Here is a 22,728-nt window from a genome sequence, read left to right as displayed (position 1 = left end):
CTAGAGGTTGCCTAAAAGAATCTCTCTCTCTCTCTCTCTCTCTCTCTCTCTCTCTCTCTCTCTCTCTCTCTCTCTCTCTCTCTCTCTCTCTCTCTCTCTCTCTCTCTCTCTCCCTGTCTGTGTGTGTGTCTGTGTGTTTGTGTGTGTGTATGTGTGTGTGTTCGTGTGCAAGCCAGAGGTCAGCACCACGTATCTTCCTCTAGTCCTCACCATCATCTTACTTTAGTCCCTACTGTGAGACAATGGCTCAGTGAACCTGGACCAGCAATTCAGCCAGACTGGCTGAGCAGCAAGCCCCAGGGATCCTCCTGTCTCTGCCACCCCACTACCCCAGCACTGGATTACAGGCACAAACCACCATTCCCAGTTTCCATGTCCCTTCTGGGCATGAATCTCAGGTCCCCATGCTCATTTAGCAAGCACTTTATATCTTCCCAGTCCTGTTTGCCTAATTCTTAGATCAATATTGCACAGTCCAGAAGAAAAAGGCGTGGAGTAGTCATGAAAAGAGGCAGGCATGTGGGCCACTAGTTCTCTGTCCCTGCTGCATATTGGAAACACCCGGGGGCTTTAGACAGCCTTCAAGCAATGTCACTGCATTGGTATGGGGTTTGGCATAGCGATAATGTAAAGATCTCCGAGTAATGCAGACAAGTGGCAACAGTGAGAATCACATACACTCATAGTGTGGTGAGTAGATAGCGGATCCTTGTATTGCTTCTGACCTTCCCTACTGGGCAGAATTCACTAGGACTGGCTCTGGTGGAATGTCACTGCACCATAATGAACGCTTCTGTTTATTCTGTTAGGAGCCGTGTGACATTTCCCTAGTGTCACTCTAGCATGTCTAGACTTGAGTATCTTCATGGGTCCAACTCAGATAGCAAGAGCCAATGTCCAGACATACCTGGGACATTCCTTATCACAACTTGTGGAAATCCCTAATAGTTTGCCAAACATAAGCTCAATTTTCAAATTCTCTGAGCCAAAGGAGGCTGTTTGCTCTTTTCCCTTCTCCTCTGCTAATAGGTGACTCAATAGAGTAAAGCTAAACCAGCATGCAGTGAGATCTCTTCCTCTACACACCAAGGATGTCAATAAAGTATGAAAAATAAAAAAAAAACCTTTTGGCATGTGTGAATTCACTTATATGATCCCATTTCAGTCTCACAGAATCTCGACTGAATAAAATGAGATAATCTTTCTGTTCCCATTTCAACGTTGTCAGGAGAGTGGCTTATAGAGGTCCCTGCTCACCCAGCCACAAGATGGACTGCCTGCTAGCCTGTACCTGTTCTCAGCTACACAAACACCTGCTGAGGGTTGCATGTGTAGACAGAATGCTTCATCTAGACTGCCTATCATCACATATCTTCTGTAGACATACGAATGGCACAGGTGGCTGTTGGGTACCGAAAAGCAGCCAATGGCAGACCTGTTATCCCAGCACTCAGGAAGACAAGCTGGGTGAACCCATTAGTTTAAGGCCAGGTTAAGCTACATATTGAGACCCTATCTCAAATAAATAAAGAAAAGAAAAGAAATCTGCAGTATACGGGAAAGCATACATGATAAAGAAGGACCCTCCCACAAAATGTTCAGTAGCAGAATGGAGTCACACAGCTCCTTAGTTTGCCCTTGGGGAAGAGGGATCGATGGAGGAGTGGCTGAGAGACTCTTCTTGACATGACTAACTACTGTTTCTCTTGCCCTCTGTTTTTTTTTCTTTCTTTCTACCACTTTTTACAGGAGCCAATGCATCAGCCCCAGACCAACTGAGCTTAGCTTTAGCCTGGAACAGAGTTGACATCGCTCGCAGCCAGATCTTTATTTACGGGCAACAGTGGCCGGTAGAGTATATACATCACTACCCATGAAAAGCTCACGTGCTTCGCCATGGTGTTTAAAGAACCTTTGAAAGGGTCTCAGAAAATTGGAGCCAGTAGGAAGGGGAGGAGAGATCTCCCTTTGCTTAGCACTGCATGTTTGGAGACATGCTGCCACCTAGTGGAAGATTTAACTAAGCCCACCACCAAACGTTCCCTGGCTCTTCTCAGCAATTTTCGGGTGCAAATTCTATCTTTTTATTTTAAAGATACAGATAAGACAAAATTAAAATAAAGGAAGGAGAGGATCGGTATGTTTCTGGTTATCTTTTAGGAGAGCAGAAGGAGGAAGCTGCTGCCGCCAAATGGTAGTGTTCATGCTGGTTTGCAACTGGGCCAGGCCTCTGTGTACTGGTACCATCTGGTCCTGGTGACTGAGCACAGGTCCGCCCTATGCCGGGCACAAGTGAACCAAAGCTTTATGTAACTGTCCGTGACTTTTTTCTGTCACTTGGCTGCCAAAAATAAGAACTCGGGAAATGGGCCATTGGGTGATGTGTTCACACACCCACGGGTGGCAGCCCAGCAGCAGCCTGTATTAAGGCTCCCCGAACCTTCCATCCCCAGGAGGTCTGGCCACAACTGAGCATCTGTCTTCATAGAGTTCAGAGACTGCTAGTTGGGGGTGTATTTGTCAAGGGATCTGAACGTTGAAAAAAATGAAAACTGTAAAATGAATATAAATCCCAGCCAGTGTTTCATCTAAGAAAGTAGGTTGTTCTTTTAGTTAAGTGGGCACAGTTTGTCTCTGGGGTGTCTATTTCTACACAGATTCCAGGCCTATTAGATCCTTGGCTCTGTTTACCTGGGTTCCCATCCTCGAGTCAACCAGGGCTCACATTCAGAACCTAAGGAAGAAGAAAACGAAGGGAGGGAAGTGTCTAGCTTTACCTCTACAGGCATTGCGGAAAACTAGCCAGGGAATTAATCGTCAGGAGGAAAACCTGGGGTCCCAAGGCTCCACAGCATACAAGGGGGTGGAGGTAGCGTCTAGATCCGGAAGTCCTTGACGTCTGTTTCCCAAGATTTGAGACGAGGGGACCAGGAGTATCACATGGAGGGGGAGGGGGAGAGCAAGGTGCTGGGTCTCTAGGGCATATCTGGAGATTTACACATCTCCCCAATCTGTTTCAAGCCCTCTCCGTGAGCACCGAGGAAGTGCACTTCTCTGCTGGGGGCAGACTAACTGAATGTCTTGAATTGCAGGTAGGGTCCCTGGAGCAAGCCATGCTGGATGCCCTGGTTCTGGACAGAGTGGATTTTGTGAAATTGCTCATAGAGAATGGAGTAAGCATGCATCGTTTTCTCACCATCTCCAGACTAGAGGAACTGTACAACACGGTAGGGCCAAGCTAAGATGCCTTCCAGCCTCTGTTTTGTTTTGTTTTGTTTTTCTTCTCTTGGTTTTCCTTCTCCTGCCTTGCCCCCATGCCTGCGGTTCTTTTCCTGACTCTCCTGTAATGCATGGATCATTCCTCACATGCACTCCCCTACATGTGAATAGCCAACAGACACCAAGTCACCAGGACGTCACTTGTTTTAACTGCTCAGTTGTCAGCATCTTAGACAAAGGGGGATGTGATCACCCCGGGGCCTTGTTCTCAGATTCTAACACAAAACCACCAGCAAGTCTCTGTCAATCAGAACACATGTACTGTGCAAGCCTGGGGATGTGTGAGACAAATATTACAGAGGAGGCTTGGTTTAGCACCAAGTACCAAAGCAGACTGATTAAGTGTCTCATATCATTTTTTCATCCTCAGAGCAATGAAGTTCATTTTTCCCACAACAGTATACAATATCTTGGAGTCGTCCAAACATGTTTTTTTTTCCAAACGTGTTTTGTGGTGGTCGTTGCTCTTTGCAGCAGCATTCACCAAAAGAGCCAACAAAATTTAAAGAACTGATGCTGTTTTTTACTATTTCACAGATGAAAATACTGAGGCAGTCTTAGTCTATTTGTGCTGCTACTATGGAATACTTTCTCACAGTGCTGGAGGTTGGAAGTCAAGATCAAGGGACCAATAGGTTCATTATGTAGTGAGAGTCAGTCTCTCTTCCCAGAATGTATCCACTGCAAGGGACAAACCTACCGTCCTCTTAAGGCAGAAAGGTTGGAAGTATGAAAGTGTGAACCCTCTCCTGTCTAGACCTCAATTCCACTTACAAAGTAGATACCCTTGTGGCCTTCACCTAACAGCCCCGCCTCTCCATGCTTCTGTACTGACATGAAGTTCAACATGAATTGTGTAGAATCACAGAGGTGTAAAGCATAGACAGGGGCTAAGAAGTAGCTTATTGAAAGCCCCACATCCCTAAACACAACAAAAAGAACCCGGTACCAAACTCAAGCCTCTTCTCAGAAGTTTTCTTTCCATGCACTGGCCACAATATTTGTCCCAGCACCGTGAGTGCAATGGGACAGAGCTATGGACTGTCCTTCAACAAGAGGTAGGTGATAGATAATAGCATCATGCCTCATCTCAACCCCACCAGAGGAAGGAAGCCAGCTGGCAAAGTGGATTAAGGTTCCTGCTTTCTCTGCAGGCGTGCCTTGCCTCAACACACTGAGATTTACTTTCAGAAATAAATACACGTGGCATCATGACTTAGGTATCAGAGAGTGATGATGGTGGAAAGGGTCATTCCAAATCCTAAAAAGGACAGAAAGATTGAAAGAACCCTTTTCCTGGACCAACAGGCTTCATTACTCCAATCGACTGGTGATGGTCACCTGCAGTATCATATTGATAAAAATTATGAGGCAGCAAATGGAAACAACAATAATAATGACATCGATCACTTACTGAATGCCAAGCACTATTTAATAGCTTTATAAAGAAGTATGGCATCATTTAATCCTCAGATATCCCTATCAAATTAAGTGGTGTTATTCTCTTCATTGTAAAGAGGAGTGACTGCATCACAGCAAACTCTGTGGTGCCTGTTTGCACAATCAGGGCTAGGGTCGAGAACCTCAGCCCCAGAGTATCATTACTGTTTTAGAACTTCCAATCATGTTGCCAGATTTAGCAAGTAACTGCAGCACACCAGCAACATTCCTGTTTCAGATAAGCAATGATTGTTAGCATAAATACGGTTGTTTATATCTTCATAGGATTCATTCTAGGAGTTACCACAGAAGAAAAAATACCTTAGGATGATCAACTTCCTTATCTAGATGACATCAGATTTGCATAGACTCAGCACACATCACCAGATATATATATATATATGTATATTTTTTAAGGAGCCTCTTTCTGGAAGCTAAATAAAGCAGCTAAACCAGGAACTTTGCACTCTCATGTACAATACCCAATTCAAGGTAAATAGCTTCTAAGTCATTGTTTCTCAACCTGTGGGTCATGACCCCTATTGGGGTTTCATATCAGATATTTACATTATGAATAATAACAGTAGCAAAATTACAGTTATAAAGTAACAAAAAAATAATTTTATGGCTTGGAGTCACCACAACATGAAAAACTGTATTAAAGGGTCATAGCATTAGGGAAGTTGAGAACCACTATTCTAAAGAATACTAAGAAAAATACCAGTACATATTCAATACACACATAATTTCCCCCAAATAATTTCAATCCAGTTGGAGAACTTCAAAAATACAGACACCATGAGTATGGAGGCCTGACTGTATATTCTTAATATTGCATGAGGCATCATTGCTCATCTGAAATTCAAATTAGATTGGGTATTCTGTACTTTACTTAGCATCCCTACTCCTGAAAGACCACAGAATAACAAATCACTTACTGTATTCTAAGCTTCAATGAATGTATACCCTTTCCTGACCTTTTTTTCCCTGGCTATCTTAAGTCAGATGTCAGGGAGCTATCACCAAAATATAAAGCCAGTTCACTATTTCTGTACAGCCTGGGAGCCAAGAATGACTTTCTTTTATATTTAATGGTTGAAACAACCAAAGGAAGCCACAATATAACATGCTTAAATTTATGAAATCTGGCCAGATGTAGTATATCAGCTATGTGTAATCCCAGAACTCAGAAGGCTGAGGCAGGAAGCCTGTGGTTTGAGATTATACAGAAAAACCCTCTCCTAAAAACGATATATAAAATTTGACTTTCTGTGACTATGAATAAAGTTTTATTGAAACATAGCCAACGTCACTTATTTGTGTATAGCTTGTAGCTGCTTTCATATAGTAATAACAGCTAAACAGACTTGAGAAAGACTGAATAGTCTGCAAGTATTCACTACTGACTTTCTGACCTTTTGCAAAGAAAGTTGGCTAATGCTTTTTAGGGATAAGTTTTTGATGACAACTTGGAAAACTACATTGGATAAAATTAAGAAGTTTTTACAGCAGTGTGTCAAAATCCCCTCTGCTTTGTCTTGCTGTAAAACTAGCTCTTTCTACAACATTTGGCCCTGGTATCTCTCAGCTGACAATCAGCCTTACAATGCTTGAACCTACAACTTCAAACACATTTTTCCATGATCCGAAATCCAGCCAGTCTTGGTTTCAAAGTAACAGACACAACTGAGCAACTAGAACAAGGCCCAGCGCAAAGAGCTGCCCTCCACCAGCCAGAACCCTTCCTTCCAGCTCCCTCTTGCCTCACCACCCGGAGCCCCTGACAAGCAAAGCTGTTTGATTGTTCTTTATCATTTTCAGAGACATGGGCCCTCAAATACATTGTACCACTTGGTCAGGGATGTCAAAAAGGTAAGAATCCTCTAGACCACAGGTCAGAGGCCCTGTGCTGAGTGCTTCCTGTGATAGACTGTACCTGTTATGCATGAGCTGCCCCGTCTCCATGTCCCTGCCAGCCCCACATCATTGCAGAGTGGTGTATGTGCATCTGCTTTGTAGCTTGGACAGTTCTGCTGACAATGCTGCTATGGTCCTTCCTCTGGTTGCCATGGATTTAGATGCTTTCATTGAATGTAATGCTTTTCTATAGCAGATTCTAGGCTTTCTCTTGTGCCAGCGTGGATTTATGTCATTATTTATGTCTTTCCAAACGCCCCTTACTGTTGGGGAGTTAGTTTCCATGGTAGCTGACCACATGAAGTGCCTTCCTGCCAGCGCCTCACAACAGCCTATCTACCTTCATATAAAGTACAGTCAGAAGCTAAACAAAGGGGACTCCACTATGCATTCCAGCCTCCTAACACTTTATTTTTCCAAAATTTATTTCATGCCCATCTATTCATTTGATTTTTTAAAGCTAGTGGGTTATTCACAATTTATGGAGGAGGTTGAAGCGTAAGGATGTGATGACTATACTCAGTGATTAGTAACCTGCTAACATCACCACAGATCTTTTATCAAGGAAAAGCAGCAAGGCTTGCTGGTGATGGGCACACAGTATTACATAAGCTTTTTACATACCTGAATTCATTTACTCTTCATAAACAATGTCTGAAGTAGGAGTATAACGTCTTTATTACTGCTGCATAATACTCTCATTTAAGTTGAACATAGGAAGGTTATGTTTAACCTCAGATGTACTTGCTCCTTTCCCCCAAACAGTCTCTTTTAAGAGTAGCTTGACTTCAGAACCTTTAACTCCAAAGAACAAAACAGAAGCTGTAGACCCTCCCCACCTCATAGGAATGCTACAGTACTACACCAGAACCCAAGGACATACGTAGAGAAATGACCTGGAAGAGCAGCTTGATATTCAGTGCCAGGTTCCAGAGAGGGAGTACCACAGAATCTGAAAATAAAAAACCTAGGAAAGTTGGGATCAAGAAATCTTGCACAAGCTATGTCAAATGCCAAGAAAGCTTATTGAGAAGTACAGCACTTTATATACAATGTGTGTAAAATCAATGAGAGAGTCAGCAGAAACCTATCCCATAATGGGACAGAGTCAGGAAGAAGCTGATCAAGCAATGCTGCCCAAAGGGAACAGGGGCTAATTCAAATGCACCACGGCTCGACAGCCTCGACTGATCATCACAGCCCTTCAAGTGGGGTTTTCCCAGGATCAGAAACCTCAGTTCTCCCAGAGTCCTGGCCCCAGGTCATTGCTGGTCTTGCTAAGCACGTTCCCGGTTTTAGACAAGGAACTAAGTTCCTTCTCCATACATCAGGGCCTCAGAGAAAATCCTGGGCTGGTTTGATTCTCAACTGAGAATGAAAAGAACTGGACAAGTTATCATCTCATAGAAAGTCTCAACTAGACGACCCTTAGTGAATTGTAAGCAACTTCTGATATTGTCTTCAAAGTGCTGGAGGCTCTGAGAGCTGCTTAGAATTGGCCTATTTTAACCTGCTGGACATTGGTTAGGAATAAGTAAAGGATGTAAGAACAAAAACAAAATCCACGTCCACCTAAAAACACTGCTTTTTTTCTTACTACTACAAACCTTCCTTCCATCTCCACACAATAATGAAGGGTGTCCAGCTTTGTGAGCAAAGCCTGCAGCTCTCAACGTCAAGAGAAGCAGACCCTGTGCGGCTCCTTCACCCAAATCACTACTTCAGTGAGATCCGACTTTTCCTCAGTCCGGCCCATTCCAAACCAACGTGGCATCTGTTTCTCCAGCAAGCCCATTTCCTTCACACATTCTCCTTTTGCTTAATTTATCCTGATTTAAATTTTTCTGGAAACTAATCTCGGGTGATTAGGGTCCCACATACCCAACATAGTCTTTGCTAAACTTTAGCACTCATGTTCTATAAATTATTTTTGAACATTTATAAAATAATAACTATGACAGCATTTCCTCATGTCAGACTAGCCTGTGTCCAGCTAGAATATGGGGCTTTCTGATAATGTAGCTAGGCTTTGGTCCAAGATCCCAGCCCTCAGCTAACCCCAGCAATGGAAAAGTCGCATACTGACTTTCCCAGCCCCCTTTCCCAGCCATAAGGTCTTGCCTGATTTTCACGATTTTTGAAGTTACAGTTGCGTGAGTAGAAATTATCAAGACCTCTCATATTAGCCTCTCCTCTCCATAGATTCCCGCTTTGCATGACCACTATCCATTAGCTGAGGGTCCTTGAGCTGCCTCTTGCATTTGTTCACATTGTGAGTCTTCTTAGAAGGCATGCAGTGCATCCTTGGGGTACTTTTTCCCCTTTCTCAAAGCGTCTTAGCTGGTAATGGGCCTTGAAAGCAATAGAGATTAATAAGAAAAGGGTGTTAAGAATGTGGAAGGAAGACCTGCAAGCTCAGAGCATGCCTTTAAGAGTGACAGGAATAATAGAGCCAGAGAGGATAGTTATGTGAGCATTCACTTACTTGGGAACTGTGGAAGATGACTTTAAATTCACCCAGAATAGCACCTAGAAACAGTTTCTCTTTACTCAGAGAGCAGACTGCTAGTAAGGGGAGGGAAAAGATAATGCCTGTGTTTAGTTTCTTCTCCTAGAAAAAGTAGACACAGGGAATGAAGAGTTGTCTCTCTGATAAGAGAAATCTCTGGCTATTGGAGGGAATGAAGGAATAGCCTTCCCACCTGCAAAGGAACCAGATTTACCAACAGTTTGTATTCATGGGTGAAATGAACTTACAATGGGACTCTTTGTTGTATGTTTCTTAAAGAAATTAAAATGTGGAGCAAATTTCTTCCATGGTCCCGTATGACTTTTTTCTAATTTAAGAGAAGTACTTACTCAGGAGATACAAAATCTAGGTTTAAAATGTTAAGAATGTCTTGGGACATTTAATTTTTAAAATTAAAGAATATAATAAGTAGTAGGTGCCTCCTTCCTTACCAGATGTATGTATGTATGTGTATATATGTATATGTATATATATATTATTCTGTGAAAGTTGTAACCAGTAGTCATAATATAATACATATACACAGATATGTACATGAGTTAGAAGTATAGTTCTGTACCTTAAACATAGCATTTACTGAGATGTCTCTAAATTAAATATAGATGATGCCTACAAACCCAAGGATACATTTCATAATTATCAGATTCCCATAGGCCAATTAAGTCATCTCCAAGCCCTGCTGTTCTTTGAAACCAACAGAAATGAGTGAGGAGAAATGTTTCCATGCTACTCTCAAGATCTCAAATTCTTTTATATCTAAAGAACAAGTTACAAGCAGTGTCTAAAGAATTTCTATTCTCCATTCAGTAGAAATTTGAACTGATACAAGCCAAACCAATTCAGGGAAGCAGTTTCATGCATAAATCCATTAACTATACTCATGGCTTTCCTATTAAACTAGTGGCTCAAGTCTGTCTGCACCTCTGTAAAATATAACCTGCCGTTCTAGTAGCTGTCTGCTCAATCTGTGGCTCCGGATGTTTCAAGCAGTGGTTTCTCCTTCTTCAATTAAATGTGCTAATACTTCAGATTATCTGTTCTGTCCTTCACCACCAGAGGAGGGTGATTCAAGTAGAATACAGAAGTTAAGGTTTAAAGTTCATTTACATGGGAACTAAGACCCAGTTTTGCTGAATACAAAAGACAGGAAGAAATATGGAAGGAGGGAGGGAGGGAGGGAGAGAGGGATGGAGGGACGGGGAGAGAGAGAGAGAGAGAGGGAGAGAGAGAGACAGAGAGAGAGAGGGGGAAGGAGGGAGGGAGGGAGGGAGGGAGGGAAACATGGAGGGAAGTGAAGGAGGGAAGGAAGGAAGAGATGAAGGGAAATGAAGGGTTTTTGAAACGTTGGGTAAGGAACGGGGATTTTCATAAGTCCATATGATAAATTCATGCAAATTTGTAGGAGCATTCTTATTTTTTTATTGTGAGCCTAGCCTTTAATGGCTGTGCTATCCTTCCAGTCCACATTCTTATTTTTAAAATAATATATTGCCTGGTTTTTTACTTTGCTAGTCTACTAAACCATGGGTAACCTCCTTTCTTCCCGAGTGCTACCCCAGACTGAGCCCCACCCAGTGACAGTTTTTCCCCCATCAAGCCTGTCCCCCAAGTCTCTTCTACACTCTCCTTTGGTGAACCTGAAAATCAGCAATCATTTGAGACTTTCCACACCCCAGAGGAAACAAGTCTGTTTTCAAGGCTTGTTATGAGTTTCAAAGGAAAAAAAAATCCAATGTTCCTAAAAAGCTCAAATCAGACAGCCATATCATGAGCTGACACCTAAGGACAGTTCATTTTGAAGAGAAGATTCAACCTGTGAGTTTGAACTGCTCTGGAGGACATCTTTAAGCATGGCATGACTTAAATTTTACCTTCAAGTAACAGTTCATAGCATGAAGACAACGTTTTCAAGTTGTCAACCTGCCTCCCGATCCTCTCTACTAAATAACTTGACTCTCGGGACCTACCCTGTGTTGTTAAGGCATGAAATGGGAAATCATCCTTGAGGCTTTGCCCATTACTGAAGTCATGATCCATAGGGTGGGAACAGGACTAGGAACAGCAGACAGAATAAGAATAACTCTGGTATCATTTTCTTGAATTCCAATTTGGAAAGATCCAAAGCAAAGTAAGACTCCTCCAGAAGGCTGTTGTCACAACCTGTCGGGCATTCAAGGTGCCACTCACCCTCTCTGCCTCCTCCAGAGCAGGTGAAGTGAGAGCACAGGTCCATCCAAATCAGTTCCTTGACCACCCCAACCCCACACACCAAACTCCAGGGGACACCAACTTTGATGGAGTAGAAAATAAAAGCAGTGGATGGGTGCTGATTAACAGTCGGGCTTCTAGAAACAGGTGGGGCCTGAGAAGTAATGACCAAGGTCACCTGATTTAGAACATAAAGTGAGAGACAGAAAAGCATACAGAGTAACAAGTGGTTGCACTAACAGAGTCCAGCCCAGTACTGGTTGCCCTGGGAACTCATTTCTCCAGTCTTTCTTAGCATGAATACCTGCAACTCCACTTCTGCCCAACAATTATGTCCTAAGATAAGCATATAGATGCTTTGTCATTGATGTGCGCAGACCACACCAAGTCAAGGCCATCATCCTCATCATGCAGCAAGGCTGCCATTTCCCTTACAATCTACCCACAGTTAGCCCAACCAGGGGTGACAAAGAGAGTGTAGCTACTCAATTTTGTTACTGATAACAAAACACAAAAAACCCAACCCAGGATGAATCCCAGACATGCCAATTAATTTCATTGTTTCATTGATATATATTTTCAGCAGCAAAAATCCCAAGAACCAACCACACCCCACATGTTATAAAAGGCATAGGAAGTATAGAGATTAAAAATTGCAAGAAAAATTTAAAACTATAGGTTTAATGACAGGCTACATTGAGGCCTCCTTTAACCAGTTAAATGGATTTCCTACTGACAGGGATTCCCATATCACACTCTCAGATCCCTAGGTGGACTGCCATTGCCACCTGAGCCTTAGGTGGTAGAGAAGAGCTTCCACAAACCCAGGCTTGCATCAGAAGCCACCCAGAGAAGGGAATGAGTCACACAGATACTCAGCACACTAGAAGACCACATAGTCACCAAATTCCCCACAGTGCATGTGATATAAGCCATCACTGGCAGAGGATGCTGCCCTGCATCTGGAATTAAGCTAGGCAGTGAGAGCTGCCAGTCATCCATGCCCTCTGGAATTCATTCACTATGCATCCCTTCTTCCTTGACTTAACAGAGTGGAAAGTCTCCTTGGGTTCAAAGAGTCTTCTTTTGAACCATCTTTATAAACAAACCCCTGTGTTCCAGCTCTGGAACCAGCACTCAAAAGAAAAAAAATTGTAATAAAAGCTAAAAGATACACCATACTTCTGGGTCTTTAAGAAATGCTACTCTGGCTAGAGATGTGTCTTAGTGTTAAATGCTTACAGAGTATGTATAAAGTCCTGGGTTTCATCCTAACACTGTGCCCTCCCCCCCAACCAAACAAAGGTATTTTGCAGCAAAAGGTGACAAAACCACCTTAATTTTGTGAAAGTTTTCATGCCAATGTTAAAACTGCTTCTCCTGTTACACTTACACACACACACACACACACACACACACACACACACCCTTTAACCACAAGAGTCACTCATAGAGCTCCATTGTGACACTATGAAATACCATCCCTGATCTGTTATTTATTGGGGGCTGAGGGAAGGCCAGTGTATGTGACCAACTAACAGAGGTCTTCTATTCAAGTAGAATTCATCTCTAAGTGGTCCCTGCCCAGGTAGTGACACTCATCTTCTAAGAGGAGTCTTCCTTTGGCGAGTGAGGAGAAAACAAAGGGCCTCCAAGAGGCAGCCTGGGTCAGAAAGGGGCTCAGGAGCATCAAGGGACCCCGCATCTAGAAGCTGGGAATGATAGTCCTTGCCTTGTCTAGCCTGTGTTTCTTTCTGCTACACTGGTGTTTTTTTCTCCCCAGCTGAAGACTTGAATAAATAATTTGATTTTCTGTTATTGCCGGCGATTACCGCATCTTCTTATTTAACTTATGTCTTCTTTCCAAGCGAGAGTATCCAGGTTTCGGTTGGATCTATTTTAAGGTGAATTAATTAACCAGCATAATAATACATTCATGTTTCTGTTTTCATTATAATTTTTACTCTAAAATAGTTACAGAACACTTGCCAATGAACCCCTAGTAAACCACGCCGTGTTTTTGGGTTTGTCTGTTGTTCCCTTCGTCCCTAACAGGGAAACCTGCCCCCGGACTACAGAATCAGTCTCATAGACATTGGCCTGGTGATTGAGTACCTGATGGGAGGGGCTTACCGCTGCAACTACACGCGCAAGCGCTTCCGGACCCTGTACCACAATCTGTTTGGCCCCAAAAGGGTGAGCTTCTAGCATGTTCTTAGTCTGTTGGAGAAGACTAGGGACGAGAGATTTGGGATATGGCTTCTGTCTCCAAGGGAAAACGAACTGAAAAGACAGAAAGTACACCTCCCTCTTTTTCCATCCAAACTACTGAAATTTATTATTGAATTTAAAATACTGGCCAAACAAATCCTATCTGTTGTTTTCCTTGAGGTGTCAGTCCCACTTTGGTCATCCTAAACATGTCTATCTAGTATTGCAGCTTAAATAACTACAGTCTCTCTGCTAGTCTTTCCTTCAACTAAAAATGATCTTCCGTCGGAGGGGGCAAGCTTTTTCTTTTTCTTTTTTTTCTTTCTATCTTGCATTTTTATGTCTGCAATTCAATTCCATCAAAGACCTGTGCTTTTCCTCGGGAATCATTGGGTCAGTCTAGCAAAGGTGGTCCAGGCAGCGACATACGGCTTCCACTTCGTATATCCCACAGGCTGGTAATAGGGCATGTCTAGAACGTGTTCTCATGGGTTGCTTTGGCCAACGACTACAATGTTTACATCTTGAGGATATTCTTAAGAGAAGCTGTTTTGCGCTTTTGCTGGTCAGTTGTTTGGTTTGTCGGTGCTCGGTTGGTTCGTTTTATACCCAGCAGTGGGATCTCAAGAGGACAGCAAGCAAGCTACTCGATCGCATTTGTTCCTGTCAAGCTTAGGCTCCCACAGCTTTCATGACCACAGTGGAATCTCAAAGGCATGTTATTACTAGAAATATAGCTTAGGCTTCACTCCCTGAGGGGCTGGGGGACCCTTAGAACCCCAAAATGACATCCCAAGTGCTGCTGTCTGTGCTGGTAGTAAGCATGCTATTTCTTTTTTTATTCTCTCTTTTTTTAAAGTGTCTATGGTTTTCTTAATGTTTGGGTTTTTTATTTTCCCTTTATTCTATGTAGTTTGTTTCTCTGGGGACTGTGTGTTTGTTTGTGTTGTTTTTAACAAAGTTTTCCACTGATGAAAGTATTTTGTGGGGCTACTAGAAAACCAGGAGAGGGGGAACAAAAAGTTTGATACAGACAAAATGTTTAGACTTGTGGTCATTTTAGAAGCTAAAGAGAAAAGGGGGAGACAGCTTCAAGCTACTCAAACTTACATAATCACATCTAATTTGCAGGAACTGTCAGCTCGTAATTCTTATGTCCCCAGTATCTTCCAAAGTGACACCCACTGCACTGAAGCGCTCACAACACGGAAACGGTACTCCTGGCCTACAGGCGTAACTTTGTTCTCCCATTCTTAAACACAAAGCAAGTTCTATACTCCAGAGTGGCCTTCAGTTGTGTCCATTTTACACAGTCCCAGCATGGCCAAGGAAGCCACTCCCTGTGTGGTGATGTTCTCCATGCCACTGAGCAGCTTACGCCACCATCAGCACCTGCTCCGGCCCACACACCCTTGCTCTACTGTGCAGCACTGGAAGTGTCTAAACAAACATTTTAAGTTGTACCCAAGTCACTGCATAGTAGAAGTTTTCCAGAGGTTTCAGGAATATCTGGTTTGATCGCCTGATTGTCTCATTTTTCATCTGTCTTCTCTGCTCAGACTGCTGTATCAAAATACTATAGGCTAAGGGGCTTAGAAACAACATCAACGTATATCTCTCACAGCTCTAAGTTCAAGAACAGGGTACCAGCAGACTGGGTATATGCAGAGGGCCTGTTTTCTGCTTCGCAGGTGGCACTTTCTGGTTGTGTCTTCACGTGGTAAAAAGCAAATGAGCTCCCAGCAGCCTTTTGATAAGAATTTAGCTTTCTCTCAGGTGTCTTCTGTCATGACCTAACAGTCTTCCCCAAATACCCACCTCAATACCAACACCTTCTCAGTTAGAAGAGTGAGGAGGAAAACATTCATGCCATTATGTTTATTCAAGTGCTGAATGTCCTGGAGGTGCCAATCAAGTAAGATGGTTATAGAAGGGAAAGAAACTTTGACCCACAAAAGTCATTATAAGCCTTCAATTATATCTCTTCAGTTTCCTAATTCCCTATGGTTCCCCAAAATCACAACATCCCTAATTCTCCTAATTTAAAAAAAAATAAAAATCATGTTCCTTTTATTGTGTTTACTCAGTGACATAAAATTAATGCTATATGGTACTGTAGAGTTCTTATATTACTTATTTGCAATATAGTAGAATTCGTTTCTTACCTCAATGAAAGAAAGATCTAACTTTGTTCACAACATTTTTTTAAACAGCCCAAAGCCTTGAAACTGCTGGGAATGGAGGTTAGTGTTTGCTCAAATTATTAGTGTCGATTATTCTCTTTCTCACATATTTAAAAGATATATGAGTTCATTTTAATAGTAAGGCTTAGTGCATGATTCTAAAATAAGTAAACAAAGATTTTCCAAGTGCCATGGTGGCAGCTCACAGTAGCTTTTAAAATTCCACAATGAATTTATGTTAGCACTGGGGGAAAACAAAAATAAATCCTAGGATAAATACTAACTTGAAAACAGTGTATAAACTCCATAGGCAAAATCAATTTCAAATATTTACCAACAGCAATAGATCCAAAGGATTTCACAGATGCATCTAGTAGGGTTGTAAAAATTTGAGCAGTTTTGTTTCCATCTTTGGTTCATTGTTGATTGTTGTTATGTGAAAACACAAGTATAGAGTACCCTTGATTTTTCAGAAAAAAAATAAGAAAAAGAAACATAGTAATGCTGTCTATCATGAGATATAGACAGCCACACCTATGGAAGAAGAAATGGACAAAAATAAACAAGAAAGAAAGAAAGAGAGAGAGAGAGATGGAGAGAGACAGAGAGAGACAGAGAGAGACAGAGAAAGAAAAGCCTATGAAAATATGTTTGGAATTTTTGAGACAGACTCTCATTATGTAGCCCAGCCTGGCCTCGAACCCTCCATCCTCCTGTTTCTGACTCCAAGGTGTTGCTGGGATTTTAGGGATTCACCACCATGCCCAGCTTAGAAAATGTTTTGTTTTGTTTAAAGTAAAGTATAAACTGACATATCGGTTGTTAAGTATGCATTTATTAAGTCTTATTGTTAAATTAGCCTGAATGAGCTTGGGAGTGTTTTTGGGATAAGAAGTGGCCTGGTTCATTTCAGTGAGATTGAGAGCTGGGCCATTGGAAGGTATACATAATGAATGTAAAGAATTAATCTGATACACTTTCAACTCAACTTTTGTTTGTTTCTCTAAAATTACAGGATGACATTCCCTTGAGGAGAGGAAGAAAGACAACCAAGAAGCGTGAAGAAGAGGTAGACATTGACCTGGATGACCCTGAGATCAACCACTTCCCATTCCCCTTCCATGAGCTGATGGTGTGGGCTGTCCTCATGAAGAGGCAGAAGATGGCCCTGTTCTTCTGGCAGCATGGAGAGGAGGCCATGGCCAAGGCCTTGGTGGCCTGCAAGCTCTGCAAAGCCATGGCTCATGAGGCCTCTGAGAATGACATGGTTGATGACATTTCCCAGGAGCTGAACCACAACTCCAGGTTGGCCAGCCACTCATGGGGAGGGAGGGGGTAGAGAAGGAAAGGTAGACAGAAGTTTGGGGCTCCCCAAAACCTTATAGGGTAACAGAGCCACCCCACTAGGGTACACAGAGGGAAGGCATGAGTTATTTACCCTTACTGTGCACAATGTTGTATAGAGATACAGAGAGATTACACTTATTTCATTCATTTGCTCAGCTGCCCCAAACAGCAAGTCCTAACATCATGCACTTCATCTAACTAAGGACATCATCTCAGAGAATTTAAGTACTTTGGCCAAGACCATACATGGTTGGCAAGAATAGGGCTTGAACTTGAGTTCTGACACATTTAGTAAGACACATTACACTCTAATGATGGGTTGATTGTTCTGCCTCTACCTTCAAATGCCATGAATCAGGAGTCTTGAGTGCAGGAATCATGCTTTGACTTAACATCTTCAGTTCTAGACATGGTACCTAACACATAGCAAATACTTAAAGGATGTTGACTGGGTGACTTTATGAGTAAACTAGACCTTACATGAAATAACTACTCCACACAGCAAGTTACCTTTTATAATTGAACAGTGGGGCCCATCTTTGTTCATGTACATATCCAAGTTGGTCTGAAAGACTATCCTGCGCCTTGCCTTTCAGGGACTTTGGCCAGCTGGCTGTGGAACTCTTGGACCAATCCTACAAACAAGATGAGCAGCTGGCTATGAAACTGCTAACATATGAGTTGAAGAACTGGAGCAATGCCACATGCCTGCAGCTGGCTGTGGCTGCCAAGCACCGTGACTTCATTGCACATACGTGCAGCCAAATGTTACTTACCGATATGTGGATGGGCAGGCTCCGCATGCGCAAGAACTCAGGCCTCAAGGTCAGCATACCCAAAAAAGATCTGTTGCCATAGAGTCCACGGGTTGGTTGAAGTTTTCCAAATCAAATCTATAATGGGTCTAGGAGTTGTCTTACATTAGGAGGTGATGCTAACCCATCACTATTCCTTAGAATGTCCTTAGAGATGAGGTTTTCATTTTGAATCAAGGATTTGAACTTGGGATCTGACACATTTAAGAAGGCATGCACATACACTCTAGTCATTGATTGCTTTTTCTGCCTCTACCCCATTCTCAAGGGCAGATCTTAAGGCCTGCTAAAACAGAATCTGTTCACAGATCCAATGATACAGAGTACACATAGTTCCCATAGGGCACCGTATACTCATGCACAGCCATGCTACCATAGGAATCTCACCTAAGCCACCCTTCATGCCCTGTGAGGCTGAATATCCTCCTGGTCCCATCCAGGCTGTCCTTGCATTGCATCATAGCATAGAAACATGGGCTCTGATAACATGGACTGAGAAACTTCAACTGAACTAAAATTGAGATAGATCTGTATATCAAGACATTACTCACTTAAAGAAAAAAGTTTGAAATCAAACCCAGAACCTCACACATGACAGTGACTTATATCCCTAGTCCCTGAGCTATTCTCAAATGAGGAAAAGTAAGTCATGGGCCAGTCGACACAACATAAGGCCATTTTAAAAGGACATATAGTGATAGCTATATAAATTAATTAAGGAAAACCAAGAGGAGCACATGTAGTTCGTTGTTTGTAGTAGTTCTCTCAGGTATTGAACAGACCATGTATGGTACTTGTTCTGAAGAACAGAAAGTGGGGTTGAAGCTTTCGCCTTATTTGTTTACAGTTTTGGGGAAGATCTCAGGGCCCTACATGTACCAGACGAGGTCTCAGCCTTTGAGCTAAACACTCAGCCCACTTTTTGCTTCCTCTAGTTCTTTTTAGTGATTTTCAAGGAAAACATCAAGGTGAAAGAATTTGTTTAAAAGAGAGAGTGAGACAACAGAGAAATGATCAAGAGAAAAATGGAAGAGTGTTTGTTTGTTTTAATTTTCATGATGCCAGTTTTTAGTTATATATATTTAAGATACCAATATGATGCTTTAACATGCACAGTGAAACAACTACCAGGGTCAAGCAAATTGGCGTATTCATCATTTTGCAGTTACCCTTTTTCGCATGTGGTAAGATTGGCTAAAATCTACTCTCTTAACAAATTGCTAGTATACAGTATGGCATCATGACCATGTTACTCATGAGCTGCTTAAGCTCTTTAGACTCACAGCACAGTTTTGCATCTTGCCCTCTTTGACTGTTGTTTTACTGGACCAGCATTGCTTGTCCCACTCCACCTTTCTTGTGGGCTCTTGGTCCAAAGTTACAAAAATGGTTTTATAAAGAGGGTCATTACTACATTCCAGAGTCACGCTGCTAGTAACTGCCAAGACCGGCCTCAGGTTGTCAGCTAAGCCAGTTGTCATCTCTGAGGACAGGGTGTTGTACCCTATGAAGATTGCCACCATGCCATTTGAGCCTCCCAAGACACTTACAGTTCATCTTTTCTCCTGACTAGCCCTAAGTCCCCATGGGTATTTCAGGACCATAGGACTGTCCCTGTGGAAGCATCATATTCACTGACCCTGCTTCAGGATCTGTCTAACTCCCTCCCCTTGGTGCACTATCTTCAGATAGGCTCATCTGCAGGGATCTTGTGCACTGGAGCCATTTTAGAACAGAGAGAAGCTGGGGAAGACACTGTTCTCTGACAAATAAAAGGCCTAGGTAATGAGCATCCTGACACTGAGATTCACACACAGTGTTTCCACATGAGAGCAATGCAATGTTGGCCTTCCTGGGGCTTTTGTGCAAGGGGACCAACTACTCTTGACAAACACAGAGGTGGAGAGGAATGTTTCTGTTTGAGCAGTAGCCAATGCCAGCAGAATGTTCTCCAGTAGATAAAGTGTCTTCAAGGTCAATGTAGAAAGCACTACTTTACAGAGATCACCAGCTGACACATCAACTCTGCTTGATATAGTCACAAAAAACTGCCAATGTGTGTGTGTTAATTGACTTTACAACGCCAAATGCTAATGAATAAATGGAAATCTCGTATTTTTCCACCTTTGTTTTGAGTAAGCACTCTTTCCTCAGTTTCCCCCATAAAGTAAGAATTAATAAGATAAGATTGATCAAATAAGTATTTCCTAGATGGGTCAAAAAGTCGCCTTCTTGCATGTTTAGATTTCCAGATATCCACATCCCTGTACAGCAAACACAATACCTGTGGATGTGCATGCGTGTGCACAAACACACACCATATGCCACATCCCAGGCTCTCTGATTCTAAGAAACCACTCTAATCTTAATCCTTTAAATGTGATTATTATTGTTATCATTGTTATTACTTTAGGTAATTCTGGGAATTCTACTTCCTCCTTCAATTCTCAGCTTGGAGTTCAAGAACAAAGACGACATGCCCTATATGACTCAGGCCCAAGAAATTCATCTCCAAGAGAAGGAGCCAGAGGAGCCAGAGAAGACCACAAAGGAAAAAGATGAAGAGGACATGGAGCTAACAGTAAGAAAACACTATGCAATTTTTCTCCCAGAGGAGATTCCCCCCAAGCCACTCAAGCATTGATGTTGCTAAGGTTCAACAATGCTTGAGATAAGGCTTCCCCAGCCTCCTGCCAGGTCTAATGTTGTAAGTGTTGCAATCACAGTATCATAAAAGTTTCCTCTTTGTGTGCAAACAGCAAGGCTATAGGATCCAACTGTATGGAAAATCCTTCTGCCAACATGCTGCAGAACAAATCGATAAAAGTCAGAGCCAGATGCCCTCAATTTTCCAGGCAAGCATCCTGTTTATAAACATGATGATGTGACTGGCAGTCTTAACACACAAGAAAGAAAGGAAAGCCATGAGCTGTGAGCAGCCAGCTTTGCTGAGCTGGGACCATTCTGCTGGTTGGAAGCTAAGCCTGTATCTGTCTTCAGGGCCAAAGTCACAAAGCCATCACTAATTGAATTTTGAGGTTCGTGTGGAAAGCTTTTATTAGCACTTCCTGGTACAATTATAGAACATGGATGCTTTGTTCTGCTGAGAGAACAAGACAGCTGTGCATGGAACCACTTCCCGCAGCCCCCACCCAAGCGACATGACTGCCACTGGCTTGTGTCCAAAGGATAAAAATAGTCTGTGCTATTAAAGGGACAAATAGGGCTTCATAGCTTGGGAGAGCTGCGTCAAACAGCAACTCCAAAGGGATAAATAGTTCTGAAGTACATCAGCCACCCTCATCACCCCAGCCACTGGCTACAGGAGTAATGACCCAGAAGGAGCTATAAAGGAAAAGATGAAAATTGGTTTGGTTCAGGTGACAAAAAAGACTCTGGATGAGTCTTGTCATTGGGACCACTATGGGACATGTTCTTCCATATGCACAGAGCTTCTTTCTAGAAACTCCTTCCTGGGGAATCTGTTGATAGATATGACCCTTCACTCGCTGAATGAAAAGCCAAGTTTTGTTTCAGTTCCCAGATCTTTGTAAACATCTATGTAGGCATCAGCCCTACCCTGCCCTGCCTTGCAATAGCAGGAGAGACTGCCTTCCCTGCAGATCATGTTGTAATTTTGATCTCCGAACTCCTCAGACAAGAAATGGTATTTTAATCATGGTTAGTGTTGATTCTGAATTCTTATTGGCTGTTTCAGCACAGAGGAAACGAGTATTGCTCTAGAGTCAGAATCCGACCCTTTATGTACTTGTTATATGACCTTACAGACAATTTCATGCCTTCAAGAGTGGGAGTATAGTTTTGTCTGCCTCGCTGGTGGTTATTTGGTTTAAAGAGTAAACCACTTGGACACATACATGTAAACTACTTAGACTAGCAACTAAACATTAATAAAAGTTTGTTTATGTTCCTAAAATGATGCTGCACACTCTATCTGCCCTCACTCACGGGACCACATCATGGCCACTAGGGATACATTGTTCTACTTCCCAGCATAGAAAGCGAATGACTCAGAGATTAAATTGCTCACATTTATCCAACTGGTTAGTTTGCAAAGGTCAGATTATAATCCAGGAATACATACTCCATTGGCTGTTATACATTTTATAACCTAGTCAATTGTCAAATGTAAGAGAGAATTATTTTCTATTCTATTCTTCAATGGTCCTGTTTAGTGGATTTAGTTTAGCACAGTGTAGAGAGCCTCCAAGGGATGCCAAGTGTCCCAGATGAAGTATGGTGTGGCTCCCTCACAGGTAGCCATCCTGGGAGGACATCCAGAAGCTGCAAGATGCTCTCAGTGGCTGGGTATAGAGGAATGAGCTTCCTTTGTCTGCTAAAAGCTTTGGAGACTTTAATTCTTCATGAAGTCATTGTAAAAGATGTCTCCCTAGTCCCAGCGCATAACAGGCTTGCCAGGAAATCAATCCTAACACTGTTCACTGTGAACCTGAGTAGGAGGTATGATGATGAGCAGAAACCTCACAAAGAAGAATAATGTGGGGACATGTGGGCTGCAAGCTTTGATTGAGGCAGCATTGTCCTTAAAGGGAGCCTCTTTTCACCCTGATGGCAATTTCTGTCCCCTCCTGCTTCTCTGGTGAGCAGCTTACCTGGGACAGGGATGCATCCTTTCTGAAAACAGGACACCCTTGGTTGCTTCCAAAGTGACACCTAAGAATATCGGTTTCTAACTGCACCATGTTCATAGCCTTTAGCAGCTTAATTTATATCAAAGGATCTTTCTCCAATTTGACACCTGCGCCCAGCAGGCAGG

General features: G+C 42.5%; 1 protein-coding gene across 18 annotated transcripts in view; it reads left to right on the top strand.

Annotated features, from left to right (window-relative positions):
- Positions 1-22,728, top strand: part of Trpm3 (transient receptor potential cation channel subfamily M member 3) — an 866,780-nt gene that overhangs the window by 765,562 nt on the left and 78,490 nt on the right. For 8 of the 18 annotated variants that reach the window (XM_040746389.1, XM_005063748.4, XM_013114262.3 and 5 more), the window contains 9 exons: positions 1,750-1,850; positions 3,093-3,227; positions 6,541-6,591; positions 13,243-13,278; positions 13,430-13,570; positions 15,799-15,828; positions 16,784-17,073; positions 17,712-17,940; positions 20,344-20,511. In XM_040746389.1, coding sequence (XP_040602323.1) covers positions 1,750-1,850; positions 3,093-3,227; positions 6,541-6,591; positions 13,243-13,278; positions 13,430-13,570; positions 15,799-15,828; positions 16,784-17,073; positions 17,712-17,940; positions 20,344-20,511 — 1,181 coding nt within the window. The remainder of the gene's footprint in view (positions 1-1,749; positions 1,851-3,092; positions 3,228-6,540; positions 6,592-13,242; positions 13,279-13,429; positions 13,571-15,798; positions 15,829-16,783; positions 17,074-17,711; positions 17,941-20,343; positions 20,512-22,728) is intronic. The other 10 variants (XM_005063751.4, XM_013114270.3, XM_005063747.4 and 7 more) reach the window with 3 other exon arrangements.

The sequence above is a fragment of the Mesocricetus auratus genome, unplaced genomic scaffold, assembly GCF_017639785.1.
Source record: "Mesocricetus auratus isolate SY011 unplaced genomic scaffold, BCM_Maur_2.0 Super-Scaffold_4256, whole genome shotgun sequence".
In the NCBI taxonomy this organism is placed as follows: Eukaryota; Metazoa; Chordata; class Mammalia; order Rodentia; family Cricetidae; genus Mesocricetus; species Mesocricetus auratus.
The sequence above is the reverse complement of the archived record's forward strand: the minus strand, read 5'-3'. Positions and strand labels throughout refer to the sequence as shown.